Source organism: Anomaloglossus baeobatrachus, chromosome 12 (genome assembly GCF_048569485.1).
Source record: "Anomaloglossus baeobatrachus isolate aAnoBae1 chromosome 12, aAnoBae1.hap1, whole genome shotgun sequence".
NCBI classification, from domain to species: Eukaryota; Metazoa; Chordata; class Amphibia; order Anura; family Aromobatidae; genus Anomaloglossus; species Anomaloglossus baeobatrachus.
The window spans coordinates 130,010,385-130,025,232 of NC_134364.1; the positions used below are offsets into that span (position 1 = coordinate 130,010,385).

Sequence of the window (14,848 nt, forward strand, 5' to 3'; positions counted from 1 at the left end):
GGGGGGATCACTGTATATACTGTACGGGAGGGGGGGATCTCTGTATATACTGTACGGGAGGGGGGATCACTGTATACACTGTACGGGAGGGGGGGATCTCTGTATACACTGTACGGGAGGGGGGATCTCTGTATACACTGTACGGGAGGGGGGATCTCTGTATACACCTGTACGGGAGGGGGGGATCACTGTATACACTGTACGGGAGGGGGATCACTGTATATACTGTACGGGGAGGATCACTGTATACACTGTAAGGGAGGGGGGATCACTGTATACTCTGTACGTGAGGATCACTGTATATGACTGTTACGGGAGGGGGGGATCACTGTATATACTGTACGGGAGGGGGGGATCACTGTATATACTGTACGGGAGGGGGGATCACTGTATATACTGTACGGGAGGGGGGATCACTGTATATACTGTACGGGAGGGGGGGATCACTGTATATACTGTACGGGAGGGGGGATCACTGTATATACTGTACGGGAGGGGGGGATCACTGTATATACTGTACGGGAGGGGGGGATCACTGTATATACTGTACGGGAGGGGGGGATCACTGTATATACTGTACGGGAGGGGGGGATCACTGTATATACTGTACGGGAGGGGGGGGATCACTGTATATACTGTACGGGAGGGGGGGATCACTGTATATACTGTACGGGAGGGGGGGATCACTGTATATACTGTACGGGAGGGGGGGATCACTGTATATACTGTACGGGAGGGGGGGATCACTGTATATACTGTAAGGGAAGGGGGGGGATCACTGTATATACTGTACGGGAGGGGGGGGATCACTGTATATACTGTACGGGAGGGGGGGATCACTGTATATACTGTACGGGAGGGGGGGGATCACTGTATATACTGTTACGGGAGGGGGGGATCACTGTTATACACTGTACGGGAGGGGGGATCACTGTATACACTGTACGGGAGGGGGGATCACTGTATACACTGTACGGGGGAGGATCACTGTATACACTGTACGGGAGGGGGGATCACTGTATACACTGTACGGGAGGATCACTGTATACACTGTACGGGAGGGGGGATCACTGTATACACTGTACGGGGAGGGGGGGGATCACTGTATACACTGTACGGGAGGATCACTGTATACACTGTACGGAAGGGGGGATCACTGTATACACTGCACGGGAGGATCACTGTATATACTGTATGGGAGGGGGGATCACTGTATACCCTGTACGGGAGGGGGGGAAATCACTGTATACCCTGTACGGGAGGGGGGGGGGGAAATCACTGTATACCCTGTACGGGAGGGGGGGGGGGGAAATCACTGTATACCCTGCACGGGAGGGGGGGGGGAATCACTGTATACCCAGTACGGGAGGGGGGGGGAATCACTGTATACCCTGCACGGGAGGGGGGGGGGGAATCACTGTATACCCAGTACGGGAGGGGGGGGAATCACTGTATACCCTGCACGGGAGGGGGGGGGGGAATCACTGTATACCCCAGTACGGGAGGGGGGGGAATCACTGTATACCCAGTACGGGAGGGGGGGGGGGGGGAATCACTGTATACCCAGTACGGGGGGGGGGGGGGGAATCACTGTATACCCAGTACGGGAGGGGGGGGGGGGGAATCACTGTATACCCAGTACGGGAGGGGGGGAAATCACTATACCCTGTACGGGAGGGGGGGAAATCACTGTATACCCTGTACGGGAGGGGGGGGGGAAATCACTGTATACCCTGTACGGGAGGGGGGGGGGGAATCACTGTATACCCTGTACGGGAGGGGGGGGGGAAATCACTGTATACCCTGTACGGGAGGGGGGGGGGGAATCACTGTATACCCTGTACGGGAGGGGGGGGGGGAATCACTGTATACCCAGTACGGGAGGGGGGGGGGGAATCACTGTATACCCAGTACGGGAGGGGGGGGAAATCACTATACCCTGTACGGGAGGGGGGGGAATCACTGTATACCCTGTACGGGAGGGGGGGGGGGAATCACTGTATACCCTGTACGGGAGGGGGGGGGGGGGGAAATCACTGTATACCCTGTACGGGAGGGGGGGGGGGGAAATCACTGTATACCCTGTACGGGAGAGGGGGGGAAATCACTGTATACCCTGTACGGGAGGGGGGGGGGGGAAATCACTGTATACTCTGTACGGGAGGGGGGGGGGGGAAATCACTGTATACTCTGTACGGGAGGGGGGGGGGGGAAATCACTGTATACTCTGCACGGGAGGGGGGGGGGGAATCACTGTATACCCTGCACGGGAGGGGGGGGAAATCACTGTATACCCTGCACGGAAGGGGGGGGGGGGAATCACTGTATACCCTGAACGGGAGGGGGGGGGGAATCACTGTATACCCAGTACGGGAGGGGGGGGGGAAATCACTGTATACCCAGTACGGGAGGGGGGGGGGGGAAATCACTGTATACCCAGTACGGGAGGGGGGGGGGGGGAAATCACTGTATACCCAGTACGGGAGGGGGGGGGGGAATCACTGTATACCCAGTACGGGAGGGGGGGGGGGAAATCACTGTATACCCAGTACGGGAGGGGGGGGGAATCACTGTATACCCTGGAGGGGGGGGGGGGAAATCACTGTATACCCTGTACGGGAGGGGGGGGGGATTCACTGTATACCCTGTACGGGAGGGGGGGGGGGAAATCACTGTATACCCTGTACGGGAGGGGGGGGGGGATTCACTGTATACCCTGTATGGGGGTGAGTCGCTGTGTACACTGTACGGGGGGGGAATCACTGTACTATGAGGGGTATTCGCTGTATACACTGTTCTACAGGGGGGGATTACTGTATACTCTGTACTATGAAGGGGGAGGGGATCACACACCACTGTATAAGTGACGTTATGAGCGCATGTGACGTGGTGGTGGTTGTGTCACATGGTGGAGCTATTAGCTGTCAGGAAGGATTGTGTAATCTCTGCAGTGCAGGATCTGAGCACTAGTGTCATGTACTCTATAGCTGATCATCTACTGCGGTTCTCGATCATCTTGATCCTGGGAGCTCGTGCTCCACTCTTGATGCGTGTTGGGGCCCATCCTGGGAACTCGCCACACTCAACTTGAGCCCAGTACTGGGGCCCATCCCGGGAGCTCGCACTCGACTCCAGCCGTGTACTGGGGGCCCATCCCGGGAACTTGCGCTTGACTCCAGCCGTGTGCTGGGGCCCATCCCGGGAACTTGCGCTTGACTCCAGCCGTGTGCTGGGGCCCATCCCTGGAGCTCGCACTCTACTCCAGCCGTGTGCTGGGGGCCCATCCCGGGAGCTCACACTCTACTCCAGCCGTGTGCTGGGGGCCCATCCCGGGAGCTCGCACTCTACTCCAGCTGTGTACTGGGGCCCATCCTGGGAGCTTGCGCTTGACTCCAGCCGTGTGCTGGGGCCCATCCTGGGAGCTTGCGCTTGACTCCAGCCGTGTGCTGGGGCCCATCCTGGGAGCTTGCGCTTGACTCCAGCCGTGTGCTGGGGCCCATCCTGGGAGCTTGCGCTTGACTCCAGCCGTGTGCTGGGGCCCATCCTGGGAGCTTGCGCTTGACTCCAGCCGTGTGCTGGGGCCCATCCTGGGGGCTTGCGCTTGACTCCAGCCGTGTGCTGGGGCCCATCCTGGGAGCTTGCGCTTGACTCCAGCCGTGTGCTGGGGCCCATCCTGGGAGCTTGCGCTGGACTCCAGCCGTGTGCTGGGGCCCATTCCGGGAGCTCACGGTTGACTTGAGCTTGCGCTCTAGCTTGGCCTGTAGACACCTGGAGGGGAGTAGACTTGTCTGACATGTTTGCTTTGTGTTGTCGTCATTGCCCGATCACGGCTGCGGCTCAGGTGTCGCTCAGTTTCCATGTAACTCTATTCCTGCAGCTCTTCTGTTCTGCATACTTCAGATCTCAGCAAAACCTGTCAGGGGCACAAGTCGTAGACCCCAGAGCTAGCCTGTCTATGGAGGTATGAGCAGGTGTGCTGTGCTGCTGTAGATGATAGGATGGGGACACGGCCAGGTGTGGTGTCCTTGCTGCAGATGATAGGATGGGGACACGGCCAAGTGTGGTGTCCTTGCTGGAGATGATGGGATGGGGACACGGCCAAGTGTGGTGTCCTTGCTGCAGATGATAGGATGGGGACACGGCCAGGTGTGGTGTCCTTGCTGCAGATGATGGGATGGGGACACGGCCAGGTGTGGTGTCCTTGCTGCAGATGATGGGATGGGGACACGGCCAGGTGTGGTGTCCTTGCTGGAGATGATTGGATGGGGACACGGCCAGGCGTGGTGTCCCTTGCTGCAGATGATGGGATGGGGACACGGCCAGGTGTGGTATCCTTGCTGCAGATGATGGGATGGGGGACACTGTCAGGTGTGGTGTCCTGCTGCAGATGATGGGGGGGAGGAGGGGGGGGGAGGAGGTGACCAGGTGTGGTGTCCTGCTGCAGATGATGGGGGGGAGGGGGGGGGAGGTGACCAGGTGTGGTGTCCTGCTGCAGATGATTGGGGGGGGGGGGGAGGAGGTGACCAGGTGTGGTGTCCTGCTGCAGATGATTGGGGGGGGGGGGGAGGAGGTGACCAGGTGTGGTGTCCTGCTGCAGATGATTGGGGGGGGGGGGGAAGAGGTGACCAGGTGTGGTGTCCTGCTGCAGATGATTGGGGGGGGGGGGGGGAGGAGGTGACCAGGTGTGGTGTCCTGCTGCAGATGATTGGGGGGGGGGGGGGGAGGAGGTGACCAGGTGTGGTGTCCTGCTGCAGATTATTGGGGGGGGGGGGGGGGGGGAGGAGGTGACCAGGTGTGGTGTCCTGCTGCAGATGATGGGGGGGGGGGGGGAGGAGATGACCAGGTGTGGTGTCCTGCTGCAGATGATGGGGGGGGGGGGGGGGGAGGAGGTGACCAGGTGTGGTGTCCTGCTGCAGATGATGGGGGGGGGGGAGGTGACCAGGTGTGGTGTCCTGCTGCAGATGATGGGGGGGGGTGGAGGAGGTGACCAGGTGTGGTGTCCTGCTGCAGATGATGGGGGGGGGGGGAGGAGGTGACCAGGTGTGGTGTCCTGCTGCAGATGATGGGATGGGGACACGGCCAGGTGTGGTATCCTTGCTGCAGATGATGGGATGGGGACACGGCCAGGTGTGGTATCCTTGCTGCAGATGATGGGATGGGGACACTGTCAGGTGTGGTGTCCTGCTGCAGATGATGGGGGGGAGGGGGGGGAGGAGGTGACCAGGTGTGGTGTCCTGCTGCAGATGATGGGGGGGGAGGGGGGGAGGAGGTGACCAGGTGTGATGTCCTGCTGCAGATGATTGGGGGGGGGGGGGGAGGTGACCAGGTGTGGTGTCCTGCTGCAGATGATTGGGGGGGGGGGGGGGAGGAGGTGACCAGGTGTGGTGTCCTGCTGCAGATGATTGGGGGGGGGGGGGGGGAGGTGACCAGGTGTGGTGTCCTGCTGCAGATGATTGGGGGGGGGGGGGGAGAAGGAGGTGACCAGGTGTGGTGTCCTGCTGCAGATGATTGGGGGGGGGGGGGAGGAGGTGACCAGGTGTGGTGTCCTGCTGCAGATGATTGGGGGGGGGGGGGGGGGAGGAGATGACCAGGTGTGGTGTCCTGCTGCAGATGATGGGGGGGGGGGGAGGAGGTGTGGTGTCCTGCTGCAGATGATGGGGGGGGGGGGGGGAGGAGGTGACCAGGGTGTGGTGTCCTGCTGCAGATGATGGGGGGGAGGAGGAGGTGACCAGGTGTGGTGTCCTGCTGCAGATGATGGGGGGGGGGGGGGGGGAGGAGGTGACCAGGTGTGGTGTCCTGCTGCAGATGATGGGGGGGGGGGGAGGAGGAGGTGACCAGGTGTGCTGTCCTGCTGCAGATGATGGGGGGGGGGGGGGGGGAGGAGGTGACCAGGTGTGGTGTCCCTGCTGCAGATGATGATGGGGGGGGGGGGAGGAGGTGACCAGGTGTGGTGTCCTGCTGCAGATGATGGGGTGGGGGTGGGGGGAGGAGGTGACCAGGTGTGGTGTCCTGCTGCAGATGATGGGGGTGGGGGGGGGAGGAGGTGACCAGGTGTGGTGTCCTGCTGCAGATGATGGGGGGGGGGGGGGGGGGAGGTGACCAGGTGTGGTGTCCTGCTGCAGATGATGGGGGGGGGGGAGGTGACCAGGTGTGGTGTCCCTGCTGCAGATGATGGGGGGGGGGGGGGGGAGGTGACCAGGTGTGGTGTCCTGCTGCAGATGATGGGGGGGGGGAGGAGGTGACCAGGTGTGGTGTCCTGCTGCAGATGATGGGGGGGGGGAGGAGAGGTGACCAGGTGTGGTGTCCTGCTGCAGATGATGGGGGGGGGGGGGGGAGGAGGTGACCAGGTGTGGTGTCCTGCTGCAGATGATGGGGGGGGGGCGGCGGGGGGGAGGTGACCAGGTGTGGTGTCCTGCTGCAGACGATGGGGGGGGGGAGGAGGTGACCAGGTGTGGTGTCCTGCTGCAGATGATGGGGGGGGGGGGGGGGGGAGGAGGTGACCAGGTGTGGTGTCCTGCTGCAGATGATGGGGGGGGGGCGGCGGGGGGGAGGTGACCAGGTGTGGTGTCCTGCTGCAGACGATGGGGGGGGGGGGGAGGAGGGTGACCAGGTGTGGTGTCCTGCTGCAGATGATGGGGGGGGGGGGGGGGGGTGGGGGTGGGGGTTGGAGGAGGTGACCAGGTGTGGTGTCCTGCTGCAGATGATGGGGGGGGCGACGGGGGGAGGTGACCAGGTGTGGTGTCCTGCTGCAGATGATGGGGGTGGGGTGGGGGGGGGAGGAGGTGACCAGGTGTGGTGTCCTGCTGCAGATGATGGGGGGGGGGGGGGGAGAGGAGGTGACCAGGTGTGGTGTCCTGCTGCAGATGATGGGGGAACATGGCCAGGTGTGTTGGAGGTTCTATCTGTGGATCATTTGTCATTATTTTTGTATCTTTGCAGATCTGATTCGTGGGGGTGAGCTGTGAGATGGGCGACGCCATGGTAGAGCCGGCATCAGTCAAACCCTCTGAGCAGGCGTCCTTACAGGGAGGTGGGAGCCCCCTTGGTGTCATTACTGAGGGGGGTGGTGTCTCTGGTCATAGACCCGGACGTGGCGCAGAAAGCCTGTGAGGACGTCCTGGAGAAGGTGAAGCTCATACACAGCTCGTCCTCTGACAGCCTGGACCGATTGGAGGCCGTGGAGCAGACCACCAATGGGGAGGCCACCAGGATTTATGAGGAGGAAGAGTCTGTGACGGACATCAACAGCGTAAAGAATGCCCGGCGGAGGCAGAAGAATAACTCAGCCAAGCAGTCGTGGCTTCTGCGTCTGTTTGAGTGTAAGCTCTTTGACATTTCCATGGCCATCTCGTACCTGTATAACTCCAAGGAGCCAGGCGTGCAGGCCTACATCGGGAACCGCCTCTTCTACTTCCGTAACGAGGACGTGGACTTCTATTTGCCACAGCTCCTCAACATGTACATCCATATGGACGAGGACGTGGGGGACGCCATAAAGCCGTACGTGGTGCACCGCTGCCGGCAGAGCATTAACTTCTCCCTGCAGTGCGCCTGGCTCCTGGGGGCCTACTCCTCAGACATGCACATCTCCACACAGCGCCATTCCCGGGGCACCAAGCTGCGCAAACTTATCCTCTCAGATGAGCTGAAGCCCGCTCACAAGAGGCGGGAGCTGCCACCACTTAGCTTGGCCCCTGACACTGGCCTGTCCCCTTCCAAGAGAACTCATCAGAGGTCCAAGTCCGACGCCACCGCCAGCATCAGTCTCAGCAGCAACCTGAAGAGGACAGCGAGTAACCCCAAGGTGGAGAACGATGATGAGGTGAGGGTAGCATATAGTGCGAGCTCCAGACATCCTGTAATGTACACTGCAGTGGCCCATCCTGTAATCGGAGGACACGTAGCACATGGTGATTCGTCCTCCGCCATCTCCCTATGAAAATGCACCACAGATCTCCTGCTGTATATAATGCGCTCTGGCTCCTTTTGCAAAAGGGGGAAGTGTGCGTCTCCATGTTCTCCTCCGTGTGCCGTACGTGGGGTGCGCCCCGGGCTCCCCCTCATCCTGCATGTGGGGTGCGCTCTGGGCTCTTCCTTCTTCCGCACGCATGGCATGCCCTGGGTTTGTCCTCCGTCTGTAGCACATACGGTATGTCCCTGGCTCCTCCTCCATCTGCCACACGCACTCGACTCCTCCGTCTGCTGCATGCGGTGCTCACCCAGGCTCCTCCTCCGTCTGCCACACGTGGTGCACTCCCAGGCTCCTCTTCCGTCTACCGCATGTGGTGCGTGCCCGGGCTCCCCCTCCGTCCGCTGCTTGCGGTGCGTTCCAGGGCTGCTCCTCCGTCTGCCACACGTGGTGCACTCCCGGGCTCCTCTTCCGTCTGTCACGTGCGGTGCGTGCCAGGGCTCCTCTTTCGTCTGTAGCGTGCGGTGCGTGCCAGGGCTCCTCCTCCGTCTGTAACGTGTGGTGCGTGCCAGGGCTCCTCCTCCGTCTGTAGCGTGCGGTGCGTGCCAGGGCTCCTCCGTCTGTAGCGTGCGGTGCGTGCCAGGGCTCCTCCTCAGTCTGTAGCGTGCGGTGTGTGCCAGGGCTCCTCCTCCTCCGTGTGCCGCGTGCGGTGCGTGCCAGGGCTCCTCCTCCTCAGTGTGCCGCGTGCGGTGCGTGCCAGGGCTGCTCCTCCTCCGTGTGCCGCGTGCGGTGCGTGCCAGGGCTCCTCCTCCTCCGTGTGCCACGTGCGGTGCGTGCCAGGGCTCCTCCTCCTCCGTGTGCCGCGTGCGGTGCGTGCCAGGGCTCCTCCTCCTTCGTCTGCCGCGTGCGGTGCGCGCCAGGGCTCCTCCTCCGTCTGCTGTACATTCTGCGCATGACCCCATGTTGTCCACGGTGTCCTCTAATGCTTGGAACTGGGAAGAACCTGTACTGACAGATTGTAGAAGTAGTGGTAGGAGAGTAGTAGATGGTAGGAGAAACACAGGTATGATACATGAAATGCAATGAGAGTAATACAGGCAGGAGCATAACTGACAGGAGGATGATGGGAGTATTGCTATTAGAGAACCTGCAGGCAGAGGTGATCAGGCAATGAGAGGTATGAATTAGGACAATGGGAGTAGTTGCAGAGGAGATTGAGGTCTCCATTATGGCTCACATGACCCCAAGATCTCCATCTGATCTCTGTATTCACATGACTGTGGTATCTGGGGGGGCACCTTGTGGTAGACTGGGGTACTACAGTGAGTGCAGCCGTGGGGTCTATTAGAGCGGGCAGTGAGTTGATACATGGGGTCTATTAGAGCGGGCAGTGAGTTGATACATGGGGTCTATTAGAGGGGGGCAGTGGGTTGAGCGGTGGTGTCTATTAGAGGGGGCAGTGGGTTGAGCGGTGGTGTCTATTAGAGGGGTCCGTGGGTTGAGCGATGGGGTCTATTAGAGCGGGCAGTGAGTTGATACATGGGGTCTATTAGAGGGGGGCAGTGGGTTGAGCGGTGGGGTCTATTAGAGGGGGGCAGTGAGTTGATACATGGGGTCTATTAGAGGGGGCAGTGGGTTGAGCGGTGGTGTCTATTAGAGGGGTCCGTGGGTTGAGCGATGGGGTCTATTAGAGCGGGCAGTGAGTTGATACATGGGGTCTATTAGAGGGGGCAGTGGGTTGAGCGGTGGTGTCTATTAGATGGGTCCGTGGGTTGAGCGATGGGGTCTATTAGAGCGGGCAGTGAGTTGATACATGGGGTCTATTAGAGGGGGGCAGTGAGTTGATACATGGGGTCTATTAGAGCGGGCAGTGAGTTGATACATGGGGTCTATTAGAGGGGGGCATTGGGTTGAGCGGTGGTGTCTATTAGAGGGGGCAGTGGGTTGAGCGGTGGTGTCTATTAGAGGGGTCCGTGGGTTGAGCGATGGGGTCTATTAGAGGGGGATTGTGAAAACTATAAGTGTGTGTGTGTTTAGGCCTTAGATGTGTAACCATTTGTAGGGTCCAGAAATGGGGGGGAGTGGGGCAGAGATCGCCCTGGTCAGAGGGTTTTGGGCTGTCTTTTATAGGATGTACTCCAATTTTATGATGGTGTGTATGTTTCGAGTTGTTGTCCTCTGGTTTCAGCTATGTTGTCCCCCAGTATTAGGCTAAAAGTCCGCAGTGGTCTGTGTACAGGCGTGATACTTTGGAGGTCAGCGGACCTTCTTCTTAATCCTGGCCACTGTGCTGAATATCTTCAGTTCTGCTCTGATGCGATGGGTTTCTGGCCCTTGCTAGTTGCCTTTTCTGACCCGTTAATACCGCCCCCCCTCCCTCGAACCGCGGGGGGCTTGGCCTGCGGTACTGATGATGTCATGGTAACCTCTCGCTTTCTCTCCCCGCACCCTGTTGCCCTCTTCCCAGGACCTCTCCTCCAGCTCGGAAAGCCTCGATAGGTCGTTCTCCTCCGTAAGTTCTCCTCCGTCTTGTAGTCGGCTGAGGGTCTTCCTGGCTTTCTCTCTCAGATCAGCATTTCCTCTGCAGGGGGGAGGGATATACAGCGCTGCACCACCCCATCTCATCCCCCGCATGCGGAGGGCACCAGGAGCTGTGCATTGTATTTAAAGGGACAGTCACAAATGTCAAAACTGTAAATCTTGGCGCTTGAAACCTTTAAATTCTAGGGTCACAGCTTTACTGGTCATGGCCACCCTCTGGCCGCTTCTGCCATGTCTTGTCTGCTGCTCCTCGCGCACCATGCATGTCATGTTCGGCCGCATGTTAGGGCAGTGCATAGCGGGATAGCACCGCAAGGGAGGGGCCACGCATCTCCAGCCGCTGCCATGATGAACCAGACCTGGGAGGGGCGGCTGCACTGAATGATGCAGCCATGTATGGATACTCTCCTTTATCATAGCTGACGTGTGCCCACTCCTCTGGGTTTTCTTCCATAGTGCTGACACTGGGGGTCCGGGATCTCTGTAGTAATGTGCTGCCCCCAGCTACGGCGGAAGGATGAGTGACCTTCACCATGGCCACCGGGCAGAGGAAATGCTGCTTCTCTGTGATTAGTGGTGGAGAACCAATGATTCCTGTGTCTCCTGTCTGTCCTCCTCCTCCTGTCTTCTGTACCGGCTCGGCAGAGCTCTGCCGCTAACTCCACGTCAGAGATAATGGGGCTAGTTGTACCAAGGCTAAGCATAGCGTAATGAGTTGGGATGAGGCTCACTGATGGCGACAGATGAACGCACGTCTCCAGGAAGTGACCCAAGAGCTGACACTTTGAACATACAAAGTGGATTGTGGGAAATCGCTCAGGTTATTCCCTAAGTGCCCTGTGGACAGTACATTGCGGTAGTCGTGGGGGCCGCCCTGGTGACACTTAGGTCTGGTCAGATGGGCGGGCGCTGAGTCCGATGACTGTTCTGGTGTTGGGGTTATTGGGGTCCCCGTTTCCTGGGTTTACCACTTTGTTTTTCTACCTCAGCCTGTGCGACTTGCTCCGGAGAGGGAGTTCATAAAGTCTCTCATGGCCATTGGGAAGAGACTTGCCACTCTCCCCACCAAGGAGCAGAAGACCCAGCGCCTCATCTCTGAACTGTCACTGCTCAACCACAAGCTGCCGGCCCGCGTCTGGCTCCCCACCGCTGGCTTCGACCACCATGTAGTGAGGGTGCCCCACACACAGGCTGTGGTACTGAACTCCAAGGACAAGGTAGGTCCTTCGGTTGTGGCCTCCATGGCTGAAGTATGCGGGGAGGGTAACTCTTGTGGCCCTGTTCTAGGCACCATATTTAATCTATGTGGAGGTTCTCGAGTGTGAGAACTTTGAGACCTCCTTGGTTCCGGCACGGATTCCAGAGAATCGGATTCGAAGCACGCGCTCGGTAGAGAACCTTCCAGAATGTGGCATTACCCACGAGCAGAGGGCTAGTAGCTTCACCACCGTGCCCAACTATGACAATGATGACGAGGCCTGGTCGGTGGACGACATCGGGGAGCTGCAGGTGGAGGTGAGTCCCGCTCCTCAGAGTGGTGCCGCTCCTCTGCCATCTTAGCGCATTGTTTTATGGTTCTTCGCCCCTCCAGCTCCCGGAGCTCCACACCAACAGTTGTGACAACATCTCCCAGTTCTCTGTGGACAGCATCACCAGCCAAGAAAGCAAGGAACCAGTGTTCATCGCTGCTGGGGACATCCGGTGAGGAGTGGGAAATTTTTGGTGGGTGATGGGGCATTTTGTCCTGGCGGACCACCTGACCACGGTGTCCTAATCTTCACAGGCGTCGTCTCTCGGAGCAGCTTGCCCACACGCCAACCACTTTTCGCAGAGATCCGGAGGATCCATCCGCTGTGGCACTAAAGGAGCCGTGGCAGGAGAAAGTCAGGTGAGTAGAAGGTGGCTTTCTTTTATGAAGGGGGTTGAGTGGGGGGGCAGTACATGGGGCAATACATGGCTCGATTATATCCTCCACTCTGCTTTCAGGAGGATTCGAGAGGGGTCTCCCTACGGCCACTTCCCTAACTGGAGACTCCTGTCTGTCATTGTGAAGTGCGGTGATGACCTAAGGCAGGAGCTGCTGGCGTACCAGGTGCTGAAACAGCTTCAGGTCAGTGTGCGCCCCCTGCTGCAGCTCTGTTGGTACTGCCAGGTCTAGGACATGGGGGTGGGGGTATATATCATATATGGTAATGCCAGGTCTAGGATATGGGGGTATATATCATATATGGTACTACCAGGTTTAGGACATGGGGGTGTATATCGAATATTGTACTGCCAGGTCTAGGATATGGGGGGAGTGTATATATGATATATGGTACTACCAGGTTTGGGACATGGAGGTTATATATCATATATGGTACTACCAGATCTAGGATATGGGGGGGATGTATATCATATATGGTACTACCATGTGTAGGACATGAGGGAGTATATATCATATATGGTACTGCCAGGTCTAGGACATGGGGGTTATATATCCTTTATGGTACTACCAGGTCTAGGACATGAGGGAGTATATATCGTATATGGCACTGCCAGGACTAGGACATAGGAGGGTGGGGTATAATTATCATATATGGTTCTGCCATGTCTAGGACAGAGAAGGAATCATATATGGTACTGCCATGTCTAGGACGTGTTTGGGGATTTATATCATATGGTACCGCCTAGAACAAGGTGCACACACACCACATAATATGTCATCTCTCTCTCTGGCAGGCGATCTGGGAGACAGAGCGCGTTCCTCTGTGGATCAGGCCATACAAGATCCTAGTGATTTCTGCGGACAGTGGGATGATCGAGCCTGTGGTGAACGCTGTGTCCATACACCAGGTGAAGAAGCAATCTCAGCTCTCCTTGCTCGATTACTTCCTCCAAGAACATGGCAGTTGCACCACCGAGGCGTTCCTCACCGCACAGCGCAACTTTGTCCAGAGCTGCGCCGGGTACTGCTTGGTGTGCTACCTGCTGCAGGTGAAGGACAGGTGAGCGGGGCAGGGATTCGGGCAGCCTCAGGTGAAGGCGCAGGGGCAGAGCTCATATGTAGGATGTGATGTCAGAAGATGACATCTCAGTGTGACCATTTCCTTTCCCAGACACAATGGGAACATTCTGCTGGACGCAGAGGGACACATCATCCACATCGACTTCGGCTTCATCCTTTCCAGTTCTCCCCGGAACCTTGGTTTCGAAACCTCAGCATTCAAGCTGACGGCGGAGTTTGTGGATGTGAGTGGATTATGGCAATCTTCGGTACTGGGTACATATGTAGGTGTCATTACCATGTCTCCTCTGTTCGGCAGGTGATGGGGGGACTACATGGAGACATGTTTAATTACTACAAGATGCTGATGCTTCAGGGACTGATCGCCGCACGTAAGCACATGGATAGAGTGGTGCAGATTGTGGAGATCATGCAGCAAGGTAAGTGCTGACCCTTCACTGATGCGTTGTAATGACTGCTCAGCTGTATGATGGTGATGCTTCTTCCGCCAGGTTCACAGCTTCCCTGCTTCCACGGCTCCAGCACGATCCGAAATCTGAAGGAACGCTTCCACATGAACATGACGGAGGAGCAGCTGCAGCTTCTGGTGGAGCAGATGGTGGACGGGAGCATGAGGTCCATCACCACCAAACTGTACGACGGCTTCCAGTACTTGACCAATGGCATCATGTGATCACTGTGATGGAGGCACAAGGACGAGTGGATGGGGGCGAGACCTCAGCAGAGCGTGGAGACCACTATGCAGCCATCAGTATTCCTCACCGGATTCGCCCCCTCCCCCGCACAATCATGTGGCCCGTGCTGACCCCTCCCCATTTCTGTACTCCGCCCCCAGCAGAGCTGACTCCACCCACTACGCCATATTCTACATGTAACCGATGACATCACGATGATTTCTCTTCTTTTTTTTTTTTTTTTTTCCCCCTCTTATTTAAATAATTTTATTGTGGTAGACAGAGGCTGATCTGGGACCTGGTGGTGCCTCCGCCACCTGTCTGCTTCTCCTCTGCCATCAGGGCTCTGCAGAGGCACTAGTTCCTGTCATGTAGGCGAGGGGCGCTGCTGTCTGGAGGGGGTCACCCACTGCATCGGATTTTGGGGAGGGATCTTTATAAGAACAGACGAGTCATGAAGCTTCAAGTTTACTTTGTATTAAAATGAGATAATCCAGCAAAGCGGTGTCATCTGCTCTGTGCCCGGACGAGAGGGTGGGGGTGACCGTGCATTCACTGGAACGTGGCATTACCATATGGCTGGGCGACCCGGAGACACGCGCCATGTTGCCAGGCGGCCGGAGAACCTGCACAACGTCACATGGTGGGCCTGTGTAGGGGACGACCGCTTATATACTGGTATATACCGTGCAAAAGTATGACATTGTAGACCAAGCA

At 58.1% G+C, this 14,848-nt stretch overlaps 1 protein-coding gene across 1 annotated transcript; it reads left to right on the forward strand.

Annotated features, from left to right (window-relative positions):
• The first annotated feature begins 6,920 nt into the window (after positions 1 to 6,920).
• PI4KB (phosphatidylinositol 4-kinase beta) lies at positions 6,921 to 14,632 on the forward strand. The gene is given in 12 exon segments (XM_075330783.1): positions 6,921 to 7,059; positions 7,061 to 7,822; positions 10,377 to 10,421; positions 11,440 to 11,667; positions 11,738 to 11,965; positions 12,042 to 12,151; positions 12,234 to 12,338; positions 12,437 to 12,560; positions 13,172 to 13,437; positions 13,549 to 13,681; positions 13,756 to 13,876; positions 13,949 to 14,632. Coding segments are annotated over 12 exon segments (2,397 nt in total). The 5' UTR covers positions 6,921 to 6,966; the 3' UTR covers positions 14,131 to 14,632.
• Positions 14,633 to 14,848: the final 216 nt, after the last annotated feature.